The 20,205-nt window shown below is 39.8% G+C and overlaps 3 protein-coding genes across 3 annotated transcripts; all 3 read right to left on the bottom strand.

The window, feature by feature from the left end:
* Nucleotides 1-3,426: 3,426 nt before the first annotated feature.
* LOC136711623 (gamma-crystallin M2-like) lies at nt 3,427-5,522 on the bottom strand. Its single transcript, XM_066687990.1, has 3 exons — nt 5,473-5,522; nt 4,653-4,895; nt 3,427-3,783 (listed from the first exon to the last, which is right to left on the bottom strand). Exons 1-3 carry the CDS (start codon nt 5,479-5,481, stop codon nt 3,508-3,510), a joined length of 528 nt encoding a protein of 175 aa, XP_066544087.1. The 5' UTR covers nt 5,482-5,522; the 3' UTR covers nt 3,427-3,507.
* A 2,888-nt stretch (nt 5,523-8,410) lies between these two features.
* LOC136711624 (gamma-crystallin M2-like) lies at nt 8,411-11,870 on the bottom strand. The gene is made up of 3 exons (XM_066687991.1): nt 11,812-11,870; nt 11,465-11,707; nt 8,411-8,686 (listed from the first exon to the last, which is right to left on the bottom strand). The coding sequence occupies exons 1-3, from the start codon at nt 11,818-11,820 to the stop codon at nt 8,411-8,413; spliced, it is 528 nt and encodes a 175-aa protein (XP_066544088.1). The 5' UTR covers nt 11,821-11,870.
* Nucleotides 11,871-14,059: 2,189 nt separating this feature from the next.
* On the bottom strand, nt 14,060-15,844 carry LOC136711628 (gamma-crystallin M2-like). Its single transcript, XM_066687996.1, has 2 exons — nt 15,510-15,844; nt 14,060-14,387 (listed from the first exon to the last, which is right to left on the bottom strand). The coding sequence occupies exons 1-2, from the start codon at nt 15,684-15,686 to the stop codon at nt 14,112-14,114; spliced, it is 453 nt and encodes a 150-aa protein (XP_066544093.1). The 5' UTR covers nt 15,687-15,844; the 3' UTR covers nt 14,060-14,111.
* Between the last annotated feature and the right edge of the window lie 4,361 nt (nt 15,845-20,205).

Genomic DNA, 20,205 nt, shown 5'->3' with positions numbered 1-20,205 from the left:
ACTATTGAATATGTGTGTATGTCAGTACATTAAAGTACACTTACATTTTAAAGTAGTTAAGGCATTGTAGTTAAATGTAGTTAAATTAAATTAAATACCAACCAACCAACCAACCAACCAACAATCGTAATTTGTTTTCTGACTGTGCCCCCCCATAACATTTAGCTGCATGATACCCCTGCCTACTTTATGCATTTTATTGTATACAACTAATAATATGGAAACGCTTGTTTAGGCACAACACATTCGTTCATTGCTGTGCGCTCGTCCTGAATTTAGTGATGTCACAAGCATGCAGCACTATCAAAGACTGTAAGGTATTGTTTTCGACTTTAAATGGGCTAGCCTCCTTTATTTCTACTAATGCAAAACGCACAAAGGCTCTGGGTGATATTGTTAGAGATGTTTCAGAAGCCGCCCCTGCAAGGTGGATTTACACGTCCCGTTTGGCGAACACAGCTAAAGTAAAAAGTAAAGAGCACCGTGAATCTCTAACTGAACTGTTCCATCACAGTAAATGTAAACCGTTGGAATGTGAAGAAAAATCGATTATTTTTTTGCATCATTTTGAATAAGTTTCACAATTCCACTTTCTCTTGGAGTAATTGGAGAATGTATTATAAAGGATCACAGGGTGGACATAATCTACAAATAAGGTAGGAGTTGATGCATATTTAAAGAATGTTTTGCTGGTCCGCCGATGCTTGGGTGTCTGCTCTGGCCCGCCGAGGCCTCATAACAATGTCTAGGGGAGGATTTGGAGTGTAGCTTGTCCAGTGGCAAATGTTACCGCTTGCCACTGATATATATTTATATATATAGTAGCGATCTTGGACTACATGTGTAGGGACTGCAATTGGTGTCTGTCTGTTCTGTGTGTTGGGGTGGGGGTAGTTCATATTGAATGTTATTGATGTTGGTTAGCAGGAAATACTGTAGTTTCCGGGGTCATGAGTTAACCCCGCGTGAGAACAGGGGGATGCCCTGTGATTGGGGGAGCCAGTCATGGGGTACAAGGGCTTAGTAGGGGGTGCCCCGTTTCCCGCTGGGCAGAATAAGTTCAGAAGTACAGACATTGAGTTCAGAATAGTTCAGAAAAGCCTACAACTGTACTATATATATATATATATATATATAGTATCATAAATACATTTTAATCACAAGAGAAAGCATTCCAGTGACTCAGCCTATCACTAAGAGGTTGGCAATGCGAATATATTATAGATAATAGTGAAGTATGCACAAATGTAGCCCTAATAAAACAGTATTGTGGCATACCGGGGGAAAGCACAGCAAAACCATAGAGGAAATACACTATACCATGATGCAAGCGGTGGAAAATTATGTAAATTCATGATGTATGCATTTCATCAATAAGTCAAGCAACCAATCAGTGTTTGCTGGAATTGGAAAGGGACTTTGACCACATTCTGATGTAGATGCTGCAAGTTAAGATGAACCCCAAGTAGCCTTTAAATAAACTCCAGCTTTATGTGAATATAGCTATAAATATTTTACTCTGACCTGTTTTCATGCTCACTGAAGGGTATTTTAAACTTGTTATGTGATTGTGTTTGTTTTCCTTGTGTTATTAAGAGTAAATTGTTATTATATTATTATAAATATAAATTATCCTCTTGTTCCTGTGTCTGAGAACAGTCATTGACCTGCATGCATGTCCTCCAGTCTCCTCCTGTGGTGAAGAGAGAGAGAGAGAGAGAGAGAGAGAGAGAGAGAGAGAGAGAGAGAGAGAGAGAGAGAGAGAGAGGTCTGTAACACTGTTTACTTGGGGAAATTGGTAATTTCAGGAGCGTTATAAAGCAAAGGTATTTGCTTCTCAGACTAGAATTTACTGTGTGTTACTTAGGTGTTATTTTGAAGGATATACATTATTTTAGAGTGTTTTTTCTGTTAACTAATTTAGACAACATTTGTTAATTTAGGTAATTTGAGGATCTGTGAGTAATTGTGGGAGTTGGAACACTACTACTGCACTAATTATAAATTAATCAAATTTGAAGAAGAAAGTCAAATTGGAGGTTTTCAGACATGAAAGTTAATGTGCTTTCCTGGGGAAAATAGGGATTGTTAGAAGAGGAGAAGATGGACTTATGTCAGAATACATCTGGAACTAGTTATTATTAATTTACTTAGCTGATGCTTTCTTGTATTTATAGCTATGTATGATGATGCAACAGCATGAAATGCAAGGGCATCCCAACCCATTGCTCTCTACTGATGACAGGGAGACAGATATTGGTGCACTTGAACACAATGGCTAGCTTTTAATCCACATGCCTTCGATGTCAGACAGTGTCACATGAGCAGAGGCTGGCACTCCGTGAGGTTGAGCTGGGAATATTGCATAATTCATGTTTGTGTGATTCATACTGTCTTCCCTACCGGTATGTGTAATGTAACTTAAGCAGCTCAAATGTCATGCGCTTTGTGCTGATACTTGTTTTACAATTTGCAAATCCTGGGTCATTACCATGGTGCTATCGCAGTACAATAGTTTATCATTAAAGTTAGTTAATCAAGTAAAGATAAGATTGCTGTGAAAGGACAGATGTGCCGCTTCTCAGATGTGGGCATGACGACTGAGGCACCTAATATTTCAAGTCCAGCTGTGTTTGCCTCGTCCTGCAAAGCTGGCACGGAGCAAGAGCCGGCTCCCACAGAGTTAAACGAGCAAGGAGTCGGAGTTCTCCACGATGCAGCCTTACATGGCAACACTCCCGACTGGAAAGTTTATTTTTGCATTCTTTCCTGGGGATTAGAGTAATTCCTCTCAGCTGTGGAACCCTATCTGTGACCCAAGGGATAAAAATAGCGCTCCGAGGCTAAGTGAGGGAGCTATGGAGGGAAGAGTGGAGAAGTACTGAGCCCTGGCATGGCACAGAGGGGCAGACTAATGGAACGGGTCTCTGCCAGTGCGCGGCGGGTAAACAGCTGACGTCAAAACAGACTCAGACATGTGTGTTTGATTTCCCTTCAGCCACGATTCTGGGCTAATGACGCAGGCAGAGGGATGGCAGAGCATTCTTTTATAATTATCCTCAAGGTCGAGAAACCGAACATTTAGAATAGCATTTAGCTGCTTCTCCACAGTGTTCTCTGGAGATTTCACCGCAAAGAAAATGGAGAGAATGAATCAAAAATGAATGAATTGCTATGTAGGTAAATTATCTTGAGCAAGTTCCCCATTACTGCTCCCGTTTTGGACTGCTGTCTAGTGTGAGATGGAAATCAAAACAACACCCTCTCAAAGACAGGCCTATTTAATGACTTTTACACCAATAAGGGAGACCATACAAGAGCTTTTGTGTATAGCTGGCTTTGTAATAAACACAAAATGTAGTTTTTTTAGTCAAGATGAAGACCCGCATTGGCAAACCAACCACAAAGGAAGAGCTCAGACTCATGTTTCCCAAATCTGGTTTAATCAATTTTGCAGACAGAACCGATAACAAATCATTGGGGTCTGGTCAATCAATGGTCCTTGTTTTAATGGTCCATGACTCTCCTGAAGGAGCCAATAGAGGCACAGGAGGCCCCCCAGTCGCTGAACTTCCTGTACTCTCCGGGCCTCATGAAGTACTGCCGGCCTCTGTAGTTAGGATGCTCATAGAGGGTCCAGTAGCCGTCCATCACGTTGCAGGAGTGAATGTCGCGGAAACGGAAGCGGTCGTAGACAGAGGGACAGTCATCCATGAACTCCATCATCTGGCCAGAGAAGTTCTCTCTCTCATAGACCCTCATTCGGTAGGAGGTACTGTGGTGCTGCAACACACAGGATTAACTGTCAAAATTGCCCTGTTCTGAATATCATGCTGACTATGTGATGTTTGAATACATTTTATTTGTAATCTAAGAATTAAAATCATTGAAAGGGCCAATATATATTTGATTGAATTAATGAAATGCATCAAAAACTTCTGCAGGAGTTCTCATTCCTTGGTTTTAGAACAGTATCGTATCATCTTCCTGAAGACGTTTTAAAGCACAGTCCCAGCCACGCCGATACGATGACAGCAACGTTCTCTTCTCATCTCATAAACCCTGCTAGACTTGTAACACCTTTAACTGTATTGATTGAGGTGAATACAAATTAAAGGGATACAACTTCACTCAGTTTCCCAAAGCTGATGAGTCTCCAGGCAATAATGCCGGGTACTGGGAGTCAATAATTAGACCAAAACCTGCTCACCAGACTGAAATTCACACGGGGTAAAGAAATAACTTAGAGAGACTAGAAACAATACAAATGTTTATATATGTTTAAATGCCATTTCTGTATTATACCATAATGTATGAGCACAATACAAAATCTAAGCTTTGTGGGCTGGTCCCAGACTATCAGGGTAAAATCACTATATAAGCATGGTTTTAGCATGTGAAAGCTACTCAGAACTAGCACCAGACTCAACTCACATCTCGCCCGCATGCTGGACCTATGAGAGAATTGTGACCAACAGAGATGCCACATAGAACAAGGTGTGCCAACTGTCAGGCTAGGCTGGCTCTACAGGAATCTGAGATCTAATTGCAACTATGAACCAACCAGACATGTATGATTTTAAATGGCAGCCCAACAATTGGTGGCAGCAAGGAAGAACAGTGGAACTGTGACAGGTGCTAGTGAGACTTACATCGGGGATCATACGGCAGGACCTGATGCAGTCATTGAAGCCCATCCAGCGCTGGTACTCGGGGTACTCGCCCCGGGTCAGCACGTACTGGTAGCCGCTGTAGTTGGGGCGCTCGTACAGGACCCAGCAGCCGCTGTCCACCCGCACGGAGTTGCAGCGGCTGAGGTAGGAGTGCATGTCCGCACAGTCAGAGCTGCACTCATAGGAGCGGCCCTGGAAGTTCCTGTCCTCGTAGAAGATGATCTGTGATCAAAGGAAATGTGGAAGATTGAACAAAGAACCCCTCCTTTAGACTCAGATCACGCCAGCAGGAATACCAGGTGTAAAGTCTTGTTGCTAAAGAAAGTGAATCGATAACCTGAAAGCAGTATTGCATAATGAACTTGACAAGGAAAGTCTGATCCTTTTATTAGAAATAACACATAACACATCTTAACACAGGAGATCAATGTAAAACATTTGTTAGGTGTATAAGCTAACAAGACAAACTAAGACACAGTTCAGATGCTTATGAGGGCAATGCTATTCATACTGACAGTTGCTTGATATTTCTGAAGCAATTATTAAAAGTATTCAACATAAAAGTAGCTCAGAGCACTGGAATAAAATTTTAGTACTTCTGGCCATTGCTTTCCTTGAGAAATTTCCCAAATCTTAGCAATCCCCTTCAGAGGTCGAAGAACAATATACAGGGTGTGAAAGCAAGCTGACACATTGTTCTGTAAGACCTGTCTGATGTCCTGCCCTGTCGCTGCAGGACAGCCAACCCCAGAGAAACCCCAAGTGTAAAACAGTCGGGCTCTCTTCGCCATTGCCTTACCTTGCCCATTTTGAGACTAGTGCCAAAGAGGGTTGGGTCTACACACTGCAGTCAGGAGACCTGCCATGAAAGTGCTTATATAGGGCCTTTATCATAAAGAACTTTGTTATTTCAGGGCCCACAGAAGCTTTCCAGCCGTGTCAGCAGAACAATGATTGGCATGTGCGAGATCCTTATTGGCAGAACCCCCTGAGTCATCAGCATGGCTTTGAGCCCTTTGTTGGGAGGTTTAGCCACCTCTATTGAGCGTGGCCAAGGCACACAGGCCCGCGGGGGCAGCACTCACCCTGGCTGTTGAATGGATGTTTGGAATCATCAAGTTGCTTTGCAAAGCTTGGGACAAAGGGGCCGCTGAACTGCCCACGCTTTCAATGTATTTGTTAAAGTGACCAGGTCGCGAGGGCCTGGAACCTCCCTTGCAAGGCTTGGTCTAATAAAATAAATGTATACATTATTTTGAAATTATCTATTCATTTAGATATTCCAGTCCGTTTTCCCTCTGGAACTGGACCTCTGGAATGCACCAAAGTCAAAGCAAATATTGTATGTACTGAGTTTCTATCAGAGTCTATTTTTAATAAGACATGCATGTCACATAGAGGGCACATATGTATAGTTATAAATATATACACTACCGGTTAAAAGTTTTAGAACACCCCAATTTTTCCAGTTTTTATTTAAATGTAAGCAGTTCAAGTCCAGTGAATAACTTGAAATGGTACAAAGGTAAGTGATAAACTGACAGAGGTTAAAAGAAAAGTTTAGGTTACCAAAAACTGAAAAATAATTTACATTTCAGAGTTATATACTGTGTTAAACTTAAACACTACTGACCTATTTCAAACCTTCCCTTCCTTTCTAAGGTTCTAGAGAAAGTAGTTGCAAACCAATTGCAAGCTTTTCTAACTGATAATCATCTTTATGAAAAATTTAAATCAGGCTTCTGTTCCGGCTTTTGACACAATCAACCACAAAATCTTGATACAGCACTTGATACAGTCTCATAATGTTCTGTCTTGGCTCAAATCATATCAGTCAAACATACTCCAATATGTACAGATTAATGAGAACCACTCAAATGTGACTGAGGTTAAGTATGGAGTCCCACATGGCTCAGTCCTTGGACCTATACTTTTTTCATTGTACATGCTCCCTTTAGGTGATATCATTCAACAACATTAACTTTCACAGTTACGCAGACGACACACAATTATATTTGTCAGTAAATCCTAACAATACCATAGACATAGAAACACTAATCTGCTGTCTGTCCAAGATTAAAGTGGAAAAGAGTCATTTTCTTATGCTTAATTCAGACAAAACAGAACTCCTAATTTTAGGGGACAAAAATCTAACTGTTCATCATACACTGACAAAACTGAGTAATGATAACTTTAATTTCTCCCCAAGGAGATGGCATGAAACCTGGGTGTCATCTGTGATCATAATCTATCTTTTGAATCACATGTTCAGAATGTGTCGAGATCTTCCTTCCTCCAGCTTAGAAACATTGCTAGACTGAGACAATTCCTCTTGTTACAGGACACTGAGAAATTGATACACGCATTTGTTACATCTAGATTGGATTACTGCAATGCCATTCTGTCAGGCAGCACAAACAGAGCTATTTCTGCACTTCAGTTAGTTCAAAAGGCTGCTGCAAGAAATCTATCTAAAACAGAAAAACATGAACACATCACTCCAGTATTGGCTTCTCTTCACTGGCTGCCCATGCACTACAGGATAGACTTTAAAGTTAATTTACTTGCATTTAAAGCACTAAAGGGACTGGCACCTCCATACTTAAAATATCTCCTTATCAAATACACTCCAGGTCGGCCATTGAGATCCCAGGAAGCCGGTTACTTAGTGCTCCCTAAAATACACAAGAAAACTGCAGGTGGTCGAGCAATCAGTTATAGGGCCCCGAAGCTGTGGAACGATCTTCCAGACAATGTCTTAGCCTTTAAATGTTTAAATGTTTTTCTAGCCCATAGTGCCGCCGGTGTGCCATGGACATGCAATGCACAGTTGTTTTTGGAAATACAGAATTTCAGAATGCGGAGGGACATAAATACGGATATGCAAATATTTCACATCAGAGAATGCTTCACATCATAGAAAGCTGAGAGTCTTACACTTGGCAAACAACATAACAGTGAAGAGTACACATTAAAATGCTTTCACTGTGCTTTACTGCACTTTACGTTTCTACCATGACACATAAACGTGAGTGAAATCTGGCATTTGGTTAATGCAGGGCTCACTTGGAGCAACACGTCCTGGAGTCCTCGACTGCAGAAATTCTTTTGTTAAGAGACCGGTATCATCCACTGGATTACAAAACTGGAAACTTGAGCTCATCTTGGAAACAAATGGTAGGAAACATAAGGAACAGAAACCTATGTATTCCTTTTCAAATTGTTCATAAGTCACGTTTTTTTTTATCATCTTCATCAAGATTTGACTTACTTATGTGCTACCACAAGACTCACATATTTGCTAATAACTGTTGTTGTTTTGAGGAAAGTGGGTCTGCCCTGCTGTGTGATTTTGGCATTTAAACACATCATCTCATCCATTAAGCCACACCTAGATGTATAAAGACTCTCTCAGGATGCTAGCGATAGCCAAGAGTACTGGCCAAGAGGTTTAAGATTAAATGAGTCAAAGCATAATAGATTTATTTTCTTTGTTTATATAATCCCACCCCCTACAAAATGAGTGGTTAAATTTAGGTTCAATGGTAAGTGTTTGAAAATAAAATAAAGATAATCTCCGATACTAACTAGTCCTATCGTGAATAAGTATTTCATGCATTTTCCAGGGAAATAAGCACAGGGCACAAATGTTTAGTTTAGTTTTTTCTTTATTAAAATGTATTGAGAAATAATATCTGCTTCACAAAAGTAGGCCATGGCCTAAGAAGACACTCTGTTTAAAACTCCATGATGCGTCTGAAGGAGCCGACGGCAGCGTGCATCGCGCCCCAGTCTGCGTAACGGCGGTACTCTCCGCGCTCCAGCAGGTACTGCCGCCCACGGTAGTTGGGGTGCTCGAAGAACACCCAGGCGCCGTCCAGCACGCTGCAGGAGTGGACCTCCCTGTGGCGGAAACGCTCATACACGGCGGGATTGTCCTCTGAGAACTCCATCATGTGACCAGCAAAGTCAGGCCGCTCATATATCCGGATCCTGTACGAGCCGGTGGTGGTCTGAAACGCAGAGAATCATTACAGCAGATATTTATACAGGATTAGACCAGACCTATGGATGTACTCCAGCCAACCATGATGTGAGGAACCCTGTACGATCACCTGGGTCTTTTATCTATTTCTGTCCTTTTTCTGTTTTACATGATTCACTTACGTTTCATATCATTACTTAACTCGTAAGAAAAAGAAAAGGGAGAGATGCACAAAAGTGCACGTGGAAAATTGATCGGCTGTTATGGAAAACGTAAGAAGCTGAGCAGGATGTGTAGTGTGTGCGGGTCGGAGCTCCACACTCAGGATTTTCAATGCGTTTCTCCAAGCGCTCCACCCGGGACAGCGATAGGCCCACTACGCCAAAAGGTCTGCTGACGTGGGAGGTTTACATGCCGTACTGATTTCAGATGCACCGTTCTGAGCCTGGTTTCCTATATATATATATATATTTTTTTTTTTTCTTAAATCTCCTTAGTTAAATTGATTTTAAAGAACCATATGCATTCTTTATACTGGAAATGTAATTGCTTAGAGCAGGGGAAGTCAATAGGCGGACTGTGAGAATAATTGTAATTAACTTATTATCATGATTTTTTTTTAATGTATATTTATGGGAGTTTGTTGCACTCAGTGCTTATTGTGTGGAACCTAGTAGTAGCCCTTCCTGGTTATTAGCCATTGGGATGTGATGTATTAATATGGGATGTCCTATATAGAGCTTGTGTTCCCGTTAGTTAGTTAGTTAGTTAGTTAGTTAGTTAGTTAGTTATACACGTTCTGCACTGGGGCAAGAGCGTCACTTTGTACTTGTCAAAAAAAGGTATTTGGTTTGTTTTCCTGATTTCTATAAATAAACAGCTAAACTGCAGATCGTTTGACACGTGGACATATTTCAACCTTGCCTCCAAAATTTTAAAGTGCATACACATGACCAGTGATGTATTTAGAGGGGGGCACGGTGCCATAGCTTGTATTCACCTAGAAACTGCTGCATCAGAGGCGGAAATAGCTTATTTACAATAAAGACACATATTTCAATTACAGAGCTCCACCGACATAGAACTCTGTGATCGACAAGCACCAGAAACCATCTCGTTTACTTCATAATGTCATTTGATTTTTTGCTGGTGATACGTGGTTGTGAACAAAGAAATTTGGACCCTACAAAAAGTAATTGACTACCCCTGGCTTAGACAGTCTGAAGCAGTAAGTAAATTAAGTAAGTAAAAGTAAAAACCTACTGTGGGATATCAATGTCCATTCTCATTTATATGTTGTTTTTCTTCAAATACATATAAAACTGTATAGAAGTGTACACTATCATTTTCACTATTACAGTGAAGATGGGATCTCCGATACTCATCTAGTTCTGCAGGAGTCGTAAACTCCACTGTACAGTTGGTCTACTGTCCTGAAGCCACAACATAGAGGGGGATACATTTTTGAATTGACTAACATGGTCTTAGTGTTTATGAAGAAGTCGGTCCTTGAGGTAAATGATACTAGACCAGTGCAATGAAGTGTGAATAATTAATTTTATACAGCTCTATGGTTTGATTGAGATGAAAAACATCAGTTTCTGTGTCTTTGGCTATTGAGTCATTAAGTTATCTGTGGAGAACACACATACAGAAGAGCAGGCAGTGTGTCGTTATTCAGATTCTTGTTTTTAGTCTGGGCTGGCACTGTTTGCTACAATATCTAGACATTAAGTACATTTAGATGTCGAGGATGAAAATCTCTTAGTGAATGTTTGCAAATAACGTTAGTTCCAAAATGTTTTTTTTGTCGATTTTATAGTTATTGGTTTTGTTTGTTTTTCATAGCGTTCTGCATAGCCCAGGTGCAGAATAGCCATCCAGCTTGCAGAACAATAGATTCATTGCTTGAGAGGAGCTGTAATCAAAATATATTTGATAATGATTGTTGATGGTATGTTCATTTTTGTCTGCCTTTACCCAGAATTCTCCTTTACATTAGCAGACAAGATTTTGAACCTCCCATAGGGTTGTATAGTTGCCTTCTCTGATCTCTGATCTCATTTGCGTGTGTTTACACAGGCAAGACAGAGATTTAGTGCTTTCAAATTTCAAGACATGTAAAGAAGATCTTGTGGGATTTCACAGTCTAAGCTGCAGGGATATTTAATATAGTTCTGCTAAATAACATTTAGTACTGTTTTCACCTATGAGTAAATACTGTCTTTAATATTAATTAGTTGCACTATTGCATGGACACAAATGTATGCATACGTTGCTTGCTTGTTTGGAGTTCAAGACTGTTTGCACATTCAGGAAAGTAATCTGTTTCCCCCACAGTGCTGTCAGACAACCAGCTGGGTGTTTTCATGTTCTTTACAATATTCAAATTGACAAAGTATCATGAAGAGTCAGAAGTATTCCAGACCTAGACCATCAATCTGAACCAGCAATGTGTCAGATTCTTCCAAAATGCCTACGAATAATTGTCCTTGTCAGCGATAAGGCAGTGATTGTACAGACAAAACGGAATTTGGCGTACAGATAGGAAAACCTGAACTGTCTGGTTTGAGAATGGTTTGATTATCTACTGCTACTGTCTGCCAACAGGCTTTTCCTATCTGTTTCTCCCTATGTTTCTGTGTGAATAAATGAACAGATGTATCTTTGCCCTCTGATGCGAATACCCCAATTTAAAAACACAGAGGGCTTCTCAGGCTGTGGCTGGGGATTACAGAGCATAACGTGCGTCCAGTAAGAGTCTCAGGGAATACACCGTGCTGCCCCACTTCTGAGCAGTACTTACATTTCTGATTAAACGGCACGATCTGATTGAGTCGTTGAAGCCCATCCAACGCTGGAAGTCTGAATACTCCCCCCGGGTCAGGATGTACTGGTAGCCTATATAGTTGGGGCGCTCGTACACGACCCAGCAGCCGCTCTCCACCCGGATGGAGTTGCAGCGGCTGAAGTAGGAGCTCAGCTCGGGGCAGTCAGAGCTGCACTCATAGGAGCGGCCCTGGAAGTTCCTGTCCTCGTAGAAGATGATCTGTCCGAAACAAAAGTGCTTTGTTAGATTGCATTATTGCAGCAAAAAGAAACATCCGAATTGATATAGCAAATATGAACAGAAGACAGAGCATCGACATCTACCTTCCCCATTCCTTCTGTGTTTAGCTGGGGCTAAATTTAATATTTAACATTAATTTTCCAAAGACAGTGCACCATGTGGAAACTGTCAAGACAGATATGTACATATATAGAGAGAGATGTATGTAAGATTTGCACTGCCAGTGGATTCATTATCATTTAAATGAGCTCAGTGTTTATATCAGCACAATAGCAGATGTTCCGTTTGTTACAAAATACGTGGCTTTATACGATGTTTAATGGCTATTGTATTTTGTATATAAGCTGACCGTATGATCCTATGGTCTTTGTTTCCAGAAAGCTTGTATCCATTCAGTTAAACTGTTTTGCACTACTTCCTGTAGGATCTTCTGGATGGGTGGTGCTCATGCAAAAGAACTTCATTTGAACAAGGCCCACGGAAAAGGGCAATCGCTTTATAGAGCAGTGGTGAGATGCACATGTAACCTCAAGCTCGTCCACAGAAATAAAACATATGAAATGTCCTACTGACTGCTTAATTTATCTCACACTTGAATACATTCAGCCTTTTTTCATCCAGATGCAGGATAGATTACTGTATGGGGCAGATGTGGTAAAGCATTGTGGCCCCGCCGTAGTCACTGTGATGACGTGAGCAACAGTTTAGGAAATCCTTTGCCAAAGCAATTCATCTCTGGGGCTTATCCTTATACGCATATACTTACATAAGTGACAGTTCAAACAAGGGTTCTCAGATATGAAAGATGTACAAAAACTGAGACACTTAAAATAGCTTTTGACTAAGGACTTCTGACAGCATGTTTCAAACTTTTGCCATTTAAAGTTAAAACTTTGAAGGGCACTGAGAAAAACACTTGTCGGGCTGTGATTGTAACATGGAGACATTGTCTATAGCAAGATAAAAGTGACTGTATGAAGTTTATATTTTGCACCATGTTTATTAAAATTATGGGTTTAATAAACTTAATAATTCTCATCCTTTTGATCTACTAATAGTGCCAACTGTAACTCCAATACATAATAAAAGTTTGTCATGCTCTCAGGGAATTCACTCTTACATTGTCTAGCTGCATAAACTGGAACTATATTGTCTCCTGACTTTTTTCTTTCTTTCTTGATTTTTTAATTCGCCTGAACTTTACAACCTCTCTTAAACACTTTCCACAGACCTAATGAGATCATTTTCCATTATTCCAACTCATTCTGTAACAGTTGTTACGGCATTAGGTCATGTGAACATTGATGTGTTGGGTAATGTATTTTCCTTCTCACCACAGTACCCCATAAAGCTTTCAGAAACCTGTGATCTGTTTTTAGTTTGTGGTTTCTTATGAGTATCTGTCAGGTAAAACATTCAACAAATGAAGGAGGTACATTTCTATCCACTAAAAAATGTAGATAAGCTTGGATGATTTCAATTATATAACATAAAATATAAATTTGAACAGTGTACTAGACTTTTCGTGGTTCTCGTTCAACATCACATGCCTAGTTCAACTCCAAAAACTCATACAAAATATATAGGCCTATTTATTGGGTCATTGTACCAAATCCATTTGGATGTCACATGGTTAGACTAAAATGGTGTTCTGTAGCTTGCATTGGTGTCTCCCCCCAATAAACCTGCTACAAGGAAAAATAAATCTGCTTCCCCAAGCTACAGATACTGATAATTACATTTTTTTCTGGTTTTCATCCTGTTGGTAGTTTTCATCATTTCACAATTCAATTCAGTGTGCCTAAATGCATACTGGACAACTCCTAGAACCAATTCCTTCTCAGTTTCTCCACTAGATGTCGTACCATTGCATAATCAGTGAAGATGCTGCCGTACACAGGGACACACATATGCTGTATCATTGAAGGACTGTTGTGTTCTGTTGTGTTGGCTCGGGGTCCCCAGTATGGAACTTAATCATTTGTTTCAGTGGGTAGATGAGATTATGTCAATGTCCCAATCAAATTCTAACATTACATACAGTAACTTTTCTTCACTAGCTATCCAACTAAAACCAAACAGATACTTTAATAAAAATTCAGTTTACACATTTTTGAACATACAAATGATTTTTTTACTGGGTAAAAATGTTTCATGTTACTACTTTTAGTTATTTCCCCCCCACTTTGCTGTAAGTCATAGAAATGTCATGAATATATATGTGCACAGCTGGTTGCCTACCTTTTCTCAGGAAGTGTATTAATGAATCAGCAAGATGTTCACAACTGCACACCAGTCATACATATATTATAAATGACTACTGAGAGGGACTTGTCTTTTACAGTTTTTTATTCAGCAATATTGGATTCAGAATAATGGTGCTTCAAAAATTCATGACGCGCCTAAAAGATCCAACCATCGGGGAGCTGCCTCCCCAGTCGCTGTATCTCCGGTACTCTCCAGGCCTCAGGAAGTACTGCCGGCCTCTGTAGTTGGGCTGCTCGTAGAAGGTCCAGTAGCCGTCTGTGATATGACAGGAGTTGATCTCCCGGTAGTGGAAGCGATCATAAACAGAATCGCAGTCGTCCATGCACTCTGTCATCTGACCGGCGAAGTCGGGCCTTTCGTAGATCCTCATGCGGTAGGAGCCACCTCGGGACTGAAGAATGAGAGAGAGAGAGACATCAGTTGGCGAAAGCAAGTCTCGTGGATATATTCAATGTGGTCTTGTATAAAATATATAAATTAGGCTACATAAAAACTACTAACACACATTAGAAAAGGACAGCAAGAAATTCATGTGTGCAAAGTGTTTTCTCTCAGTAATGATGATTTTGATTTTGTTTAGCCATTTCCATAGGGATATGTGTGTAAATATCAAAACCTTACACCTCTACCAAAAACACCACAAGCCACTACACTGGGAACATCACATTTAATACTTAATTGCTATAGAAAGGAAAGAGAAATGAGAATGGGAGAGCTGCAGCTACACAAATGACATTTGCAAATGTATTAAATGTAATGCATACTGTTTTGTACTTATCAGCCAATGACAGCCCTTCTAGGGTAAGGGAAAAATCATTCATCCTAGCAAACAGCAGTTTCTAGTAAATTAACTAACACAAGACAAAGGGTGCCAACACTTTTGTCTGCAACTCCCTCTTGCTCTCCTTCTATCTCACCCTGTGCAAGTTTAAAATTAGTTTCAGCTCGTTAAGAAGATGAATGACAACAATTGTGCAGTCAGGACAGTTCCTTCACCGTGGCTTCGTATCTCATGTTGTCGTCAGTGGATTTGCCAAAATGTAGAAAATAAAGTAGCTTTTTCTTCAGACCTTGTGTTTGTATATTTATCTTTCCACTCGTCAATTGCTCTGAATAATAAAATCATCAGATAATGGAACAAATGTCTACTTCTGTCTATCCTTACAGAAAGCCTGAATTAAAAAACAGTAGTGTACAAAATTCTGAAGTGAATTCTAAGGACATTTTTGCTCAATGTTTGTTATATGGCAGCAGGAGTTTAATAAAGAAGATTGGCCCTCAGTGAGTCTTTCTTGTCATTCCAAGAATTACAGAATAGCGCACTGACTGCCTGACTGGTTGTTCTACATAAGCCAGTATAAGGTTCTTAATTTTGATTGTCCATATAAAAACAACAACAACAACAACAACAACAACAACAACCCAGCAATCAGAAAACAAGTGGAGTAATATTTGCCTTGCCAAATGGGATTATGAATATTTTGTGGTATGGACGATTCATCCCATAACTTACATAGTTGTATGTCCGGCAAGACCTGATGCATTCGTTGTAGCCCATCCAGCGCTGGTACTCGGGGTACTCGCCCCGGGTCAGCACGTACTGGTAGCCCATGTAGTTGGGGCGCTCGTACAGGACCCAGCAGCCGCTGTCCACACGGATGGAGTTGCAGCGGCTGAAGTAGGAGTGCATGTCCGCACAGTCGGAGCTGCACTCATAGGAGCGGCCCTGGAAGTTCCTGTCCTCGTAAAAGATGATCTGAAGAAGAAGTAAACACAAAAAAGATCAATATTGTGCTATAAAATTATATTACTAATAATAATAATATAAGGAAGCTCCATAAACAAATAGTGTTTACAAACTACCTTCCCCATGTTTGATGCACTGAGATGAGAAGTGACACAAGACTGGGCTTTTTATACATCATTGAGACAAATGCTCCACAGAGAAGGCATTGTTATTGTAATTTATTTTTATAGGAAAAACTTTAACAGAATGCCAACTCAGCCTGATGGAATTGACTGAGTAGTCATTTCCCTTTGTTTGGCTCTGCCATACATTAGCCTTATAGAAAACAAAACATATAGCTTTGCATCAGGGCATATGACCGAGCCCTGAAACAAAACTCGCTATCGTTAAACTGTCCATACTGCGCAACTGATGACGCTACAACATGACGGGGCAAGCGGAGGATTGGGCATTACTCCATGTGTTGCTGTTAACTAGGGTTGCGGTTCTGGCTGTTGCTAATGGACAGATTAACATATGCACATTATAAAATTGATAATGATTATCAGAACTAACGTAAATAATTAATACAAAAGGTGTGTAACCTGCTTTTGAAATCAATTTAGTTGTTCTTGTACTTAAAAAAAGATGATTTATGGATTTTAGCATATATGTTGAATTCATGTGGTAAATGTATTGACATGAAAACAATATATGGATCGGACATTAAATATATAGTAGAGCTTGACCAATACAGGTTTTTTGGGTCTGGTACCGATACCGATAATTGGGAAGCACAATTTCCCGATTACCGATATATCTGATGATATTTACTTTTTTGTTAGAATGCAAAACAGACATGTTCTAGCATGGATCCCTCAGGTCTCTCCCTGTCAGAGAGAAATTGTGTGAAATATGCACTATAGGCAGGATTTGTACATTTTTACATTTTACATAATAAACTTAATATTAATTTTCATCATAAATAACAACCAAAAATCAAACATTGTAAAAATAAATAAGTTAGAATAAGGGAGAATAAAGGAAAAATATAAAATATGCATGTTCTATACATTAGAACAAAGACCAAGGTATATGAGCAATTTCACACACAAAGAAAAATATGCATGTTCTATACATTCGAGCAAATAATAAGATAGTGTTAAGTGCTTGTCTAGATTATATTTGCATTTTACATGCGTCAGGTTCTCTCAGGTTCACAATCCTGCTCAGTGCTCAATACTGCCCATCCAACATTTGTTTTCAAAAATGTATTTAAAAATGCCCTTGAAAGTGTAGCTTATTTAATACATGTATTAAACATATTGCAATACGAATCATAGACAAAACATGATGTAGGATTTGAAATAGTTGTATAAATATCATGTATAGTTTCAGTTTTATCCAACAATTGTCTGAGAGATGAGTTTTCACAAATTGTCTTTAGATGGTTCTCTGTGATCTGAGCTTGCTTGTCATTTGGAGACAGTTTTTGTTTGCTAATATTTAAGTCAACATCTTCAGCGAACATTTACTGTTTTTCTTAATTTAATTTGCTATTATGAATTTTGAAAATCAATTTTAATTAACTTTTCGTTACAAATGTGCCTCTATGCCATTGTATATGGTAATCTTCAGTCATAATGAAAATAAACATTCAAAACTATGGATACTCAAATGCAGCAAAGCACAGAAAAATACTTTCTATTGGTTATGAGGGTTTTATGAGGGGTGTGTGAGACTCTCTGTGGATTTGGAAGCTTCCAGCAAAAACTAAAGCACCATAACTATGTTATAAAATAATGGTAAATCATTTTTTTTGTCTGAAGTCTGACGAAGGATTTTACGGTAATTTGAAAAAAATATTTAGCCAATAGTTTGAGAAAATATATTGGTGCATTATTGGTGGAACATGTGCCGATACAGATATTTCTGTAAAAGGCCAATATCGGCCGATAATGTTATATGTTAAAGGAAAGGAAATATGAGTCTTCAAGATGGGGGTGCACATTGAACAAATGTTTTTATTTTATTTTTGTAAAAGAGGAAGTTCAGTGGAGTCCCGTGGGAAAAGTGACGCAGATTGATTTTAATACATTGATCCCAGTGCCAAAGCACAGCTAATTAAAACGTTATTTTTATCCCCACAACCCACACCATATCCCTGTCATTATGATTGTTTTAATCAAATGTACTCTCTGACATATTATTTTTAGAACAAATGCTAAGACTTTACTATTACTATTTTTTAAATGCAAATTAGACAAACTAACATGCTTAAGATTCAAATGTAGATCAGAGCACACAGTTCACAAATGTAGCCCCAAGCAGTTAACTGGCTGATAAGAACCCAACAAGCATATTCAAAGTAACATTACTTAATGATCAGGTCTCAGTCTTTTCAAGTCACCTTGATACATCACTGCCAGTGAGGCTGAACCATATGTAAAAAATGTTTTTGTTGGTGAACTGTTGAGAAAATGACATTATTTTTATTGAATACATTAATTGTAACGTTCATATGACGGCTGGAAAAAAGTTGTTGGTCGTGTTCGTGTTTATATTTTACGTGCATTGCCCTGGAGCGTGTGCGAGCAGCGAAGGCCGGAGTAGATTATGGCCTCCTCCTGGGCTTGCCTGCTTTGCCGCTGCAGTGAGGAGTGGGGTCGGTGTGCTGGTGATCCAGGCTTGATCCCAGGATATAAGTGTCCCCTCTCTCCTCACCATAGTATTTTTGCCTCACACAGTTTGACAGCAATATTTTGTTAAGAGGCATGAATAAACATTTGCCTCTATATATATTACATATATTTAATTGATTACTATACAAACCATATCTATATTTATATAGCACACAGTAATAAAGCAGGTGATTATTGTACATTGTATACAGTAATAAAGCCAGTTTGTGTAATTTATTCAATTTAATTGATTTTAAGGCATGCAAGGAGCTTGTTTCGGTATGATATAAATATCTGTTAATTTGCTTACAATTATGTATATTGTTTATATCTCTCATATACCCTTTTACATATTTAATAAATGCAGGTAGATGGTTATTAGTGACCACTGCTGACTGAAGAAGAATGAGTATTATTTGATATCCGGTCGTACGTACATACGTATCATGTCAAAGACTTGCTCTAACCTACGGAAGGCAGCTCAGATTGGAAATAAATGTGTAATAAATTAAAAACATTTCTCTCTGTCAGTCCCAATCAAACAGACAACAACTACCAGTGTGTTGTGTTACTGATTGACAAGCCGGGAAAGGCTAAGCAGTGAGAGACCATGAAAGTAGTGCTACACAAGAAATGTACTCATTGGGAATGAGAAATTCACATTCAAAAATATAACGACAAATTTGTGGATTGAGGGATTTTATTCTTCTCGATTGATATACAGATCCTGTTAGTAAGTCTACTGGACTGAAGAAGCCAAGCAGACAACCCTATGTCAGTGGTGCAAGTAAGCCAGTACTTCATACCAGTAGCACGTTTGTTGCCAGTACAGCATACCAATAAGAGACTACCTGAAGTCATATTTTAACAGATATACATATTAAAGTTTAAATATATTATCGCATTATTGAAATCAATATTAGCATCACTATACACCGATCATCCATAACATTATGAGCACTGACAGGTGAAGTGAATAACACTGATAATCTCGTTATCATGGCACCTGTCAGTGGGTGGGATATATTAGGCAGCAAGTGAACATTTTGTCCTCAAAGTTGATGTGTTAGAAGCAGGAAAAATGGGCAAGCGTAAGGATCTGAGCGACTCTGACAAGGGCCACATTGTGATGGCTAGATGACTGGGTCAGAGCATCTCCAAAACTGCAGCTCTTGTGGGGTGTTCCCGGACTGCATTGGTCAGTACCTATCAAAAGTGTCCAAGGAAGGAAAAGCGGTGAACCGGCGACAGGGTCATGGGCGGCCAAGGCTCATTGATGCACATGGGGAGCGAAGGCTGGCCCGTGTGGTCCGATCCAACAGATGAGCTACTGTAGCTCAAATTGCTGAAAAAGTGAATGCTGGTTCTGATAGAAAGGTGTCAGAACACACAGTGCGTCGCAGTTTGTTGCGTATGGGGCTGCGTAGCCGCAGACCAGTCAGGGTGCCCATGCTGACCTCTGTCCACTGCCGAAAGCGCCTACAATGGGCACGTGAGCATCAGAACTGGACCACGGAGCAATGGAGGAAGGTGGCCTGGTCTGATGAATCACAAGTTCAAGGTGTTGACTTGGCCTCCAAATTCCCCAGATCTCAATCCATCTGTGGGATGTGCTGGACAAACAAGTCCGATCCATGGAGATCCCACCTCGCAACTTACAGGACTTAAAGGATCTGCTGCTAACGTCTTGGCTTCAGATACCACAGCACACCTTCAGAGGTCTAGTGGAGTCCATGCCACGACGGGTCAGGGCTGTTTTGGCGGCAAAAGGGGGACTTACACAATATTAGGCAGGTGGACAT

This window comes from Amia ocellicauda, chromosome 16 (assembly GCF_036373705.1).
Source record: "Amia ocellicauda isolate fAmiCal2 chromosome 16, fAmiCal2.hap1, whole genome shotgun sequence".
NCBI classification, from domain to species: Eukaryota; Metazoa; Chordata; class Actinopteri; order Amiiformes; family Amiidae; genus Amia; species Amia ocellicauda.
This window is presented reverse-complemented; position numbering and strand designations above follow the sequence as displayed.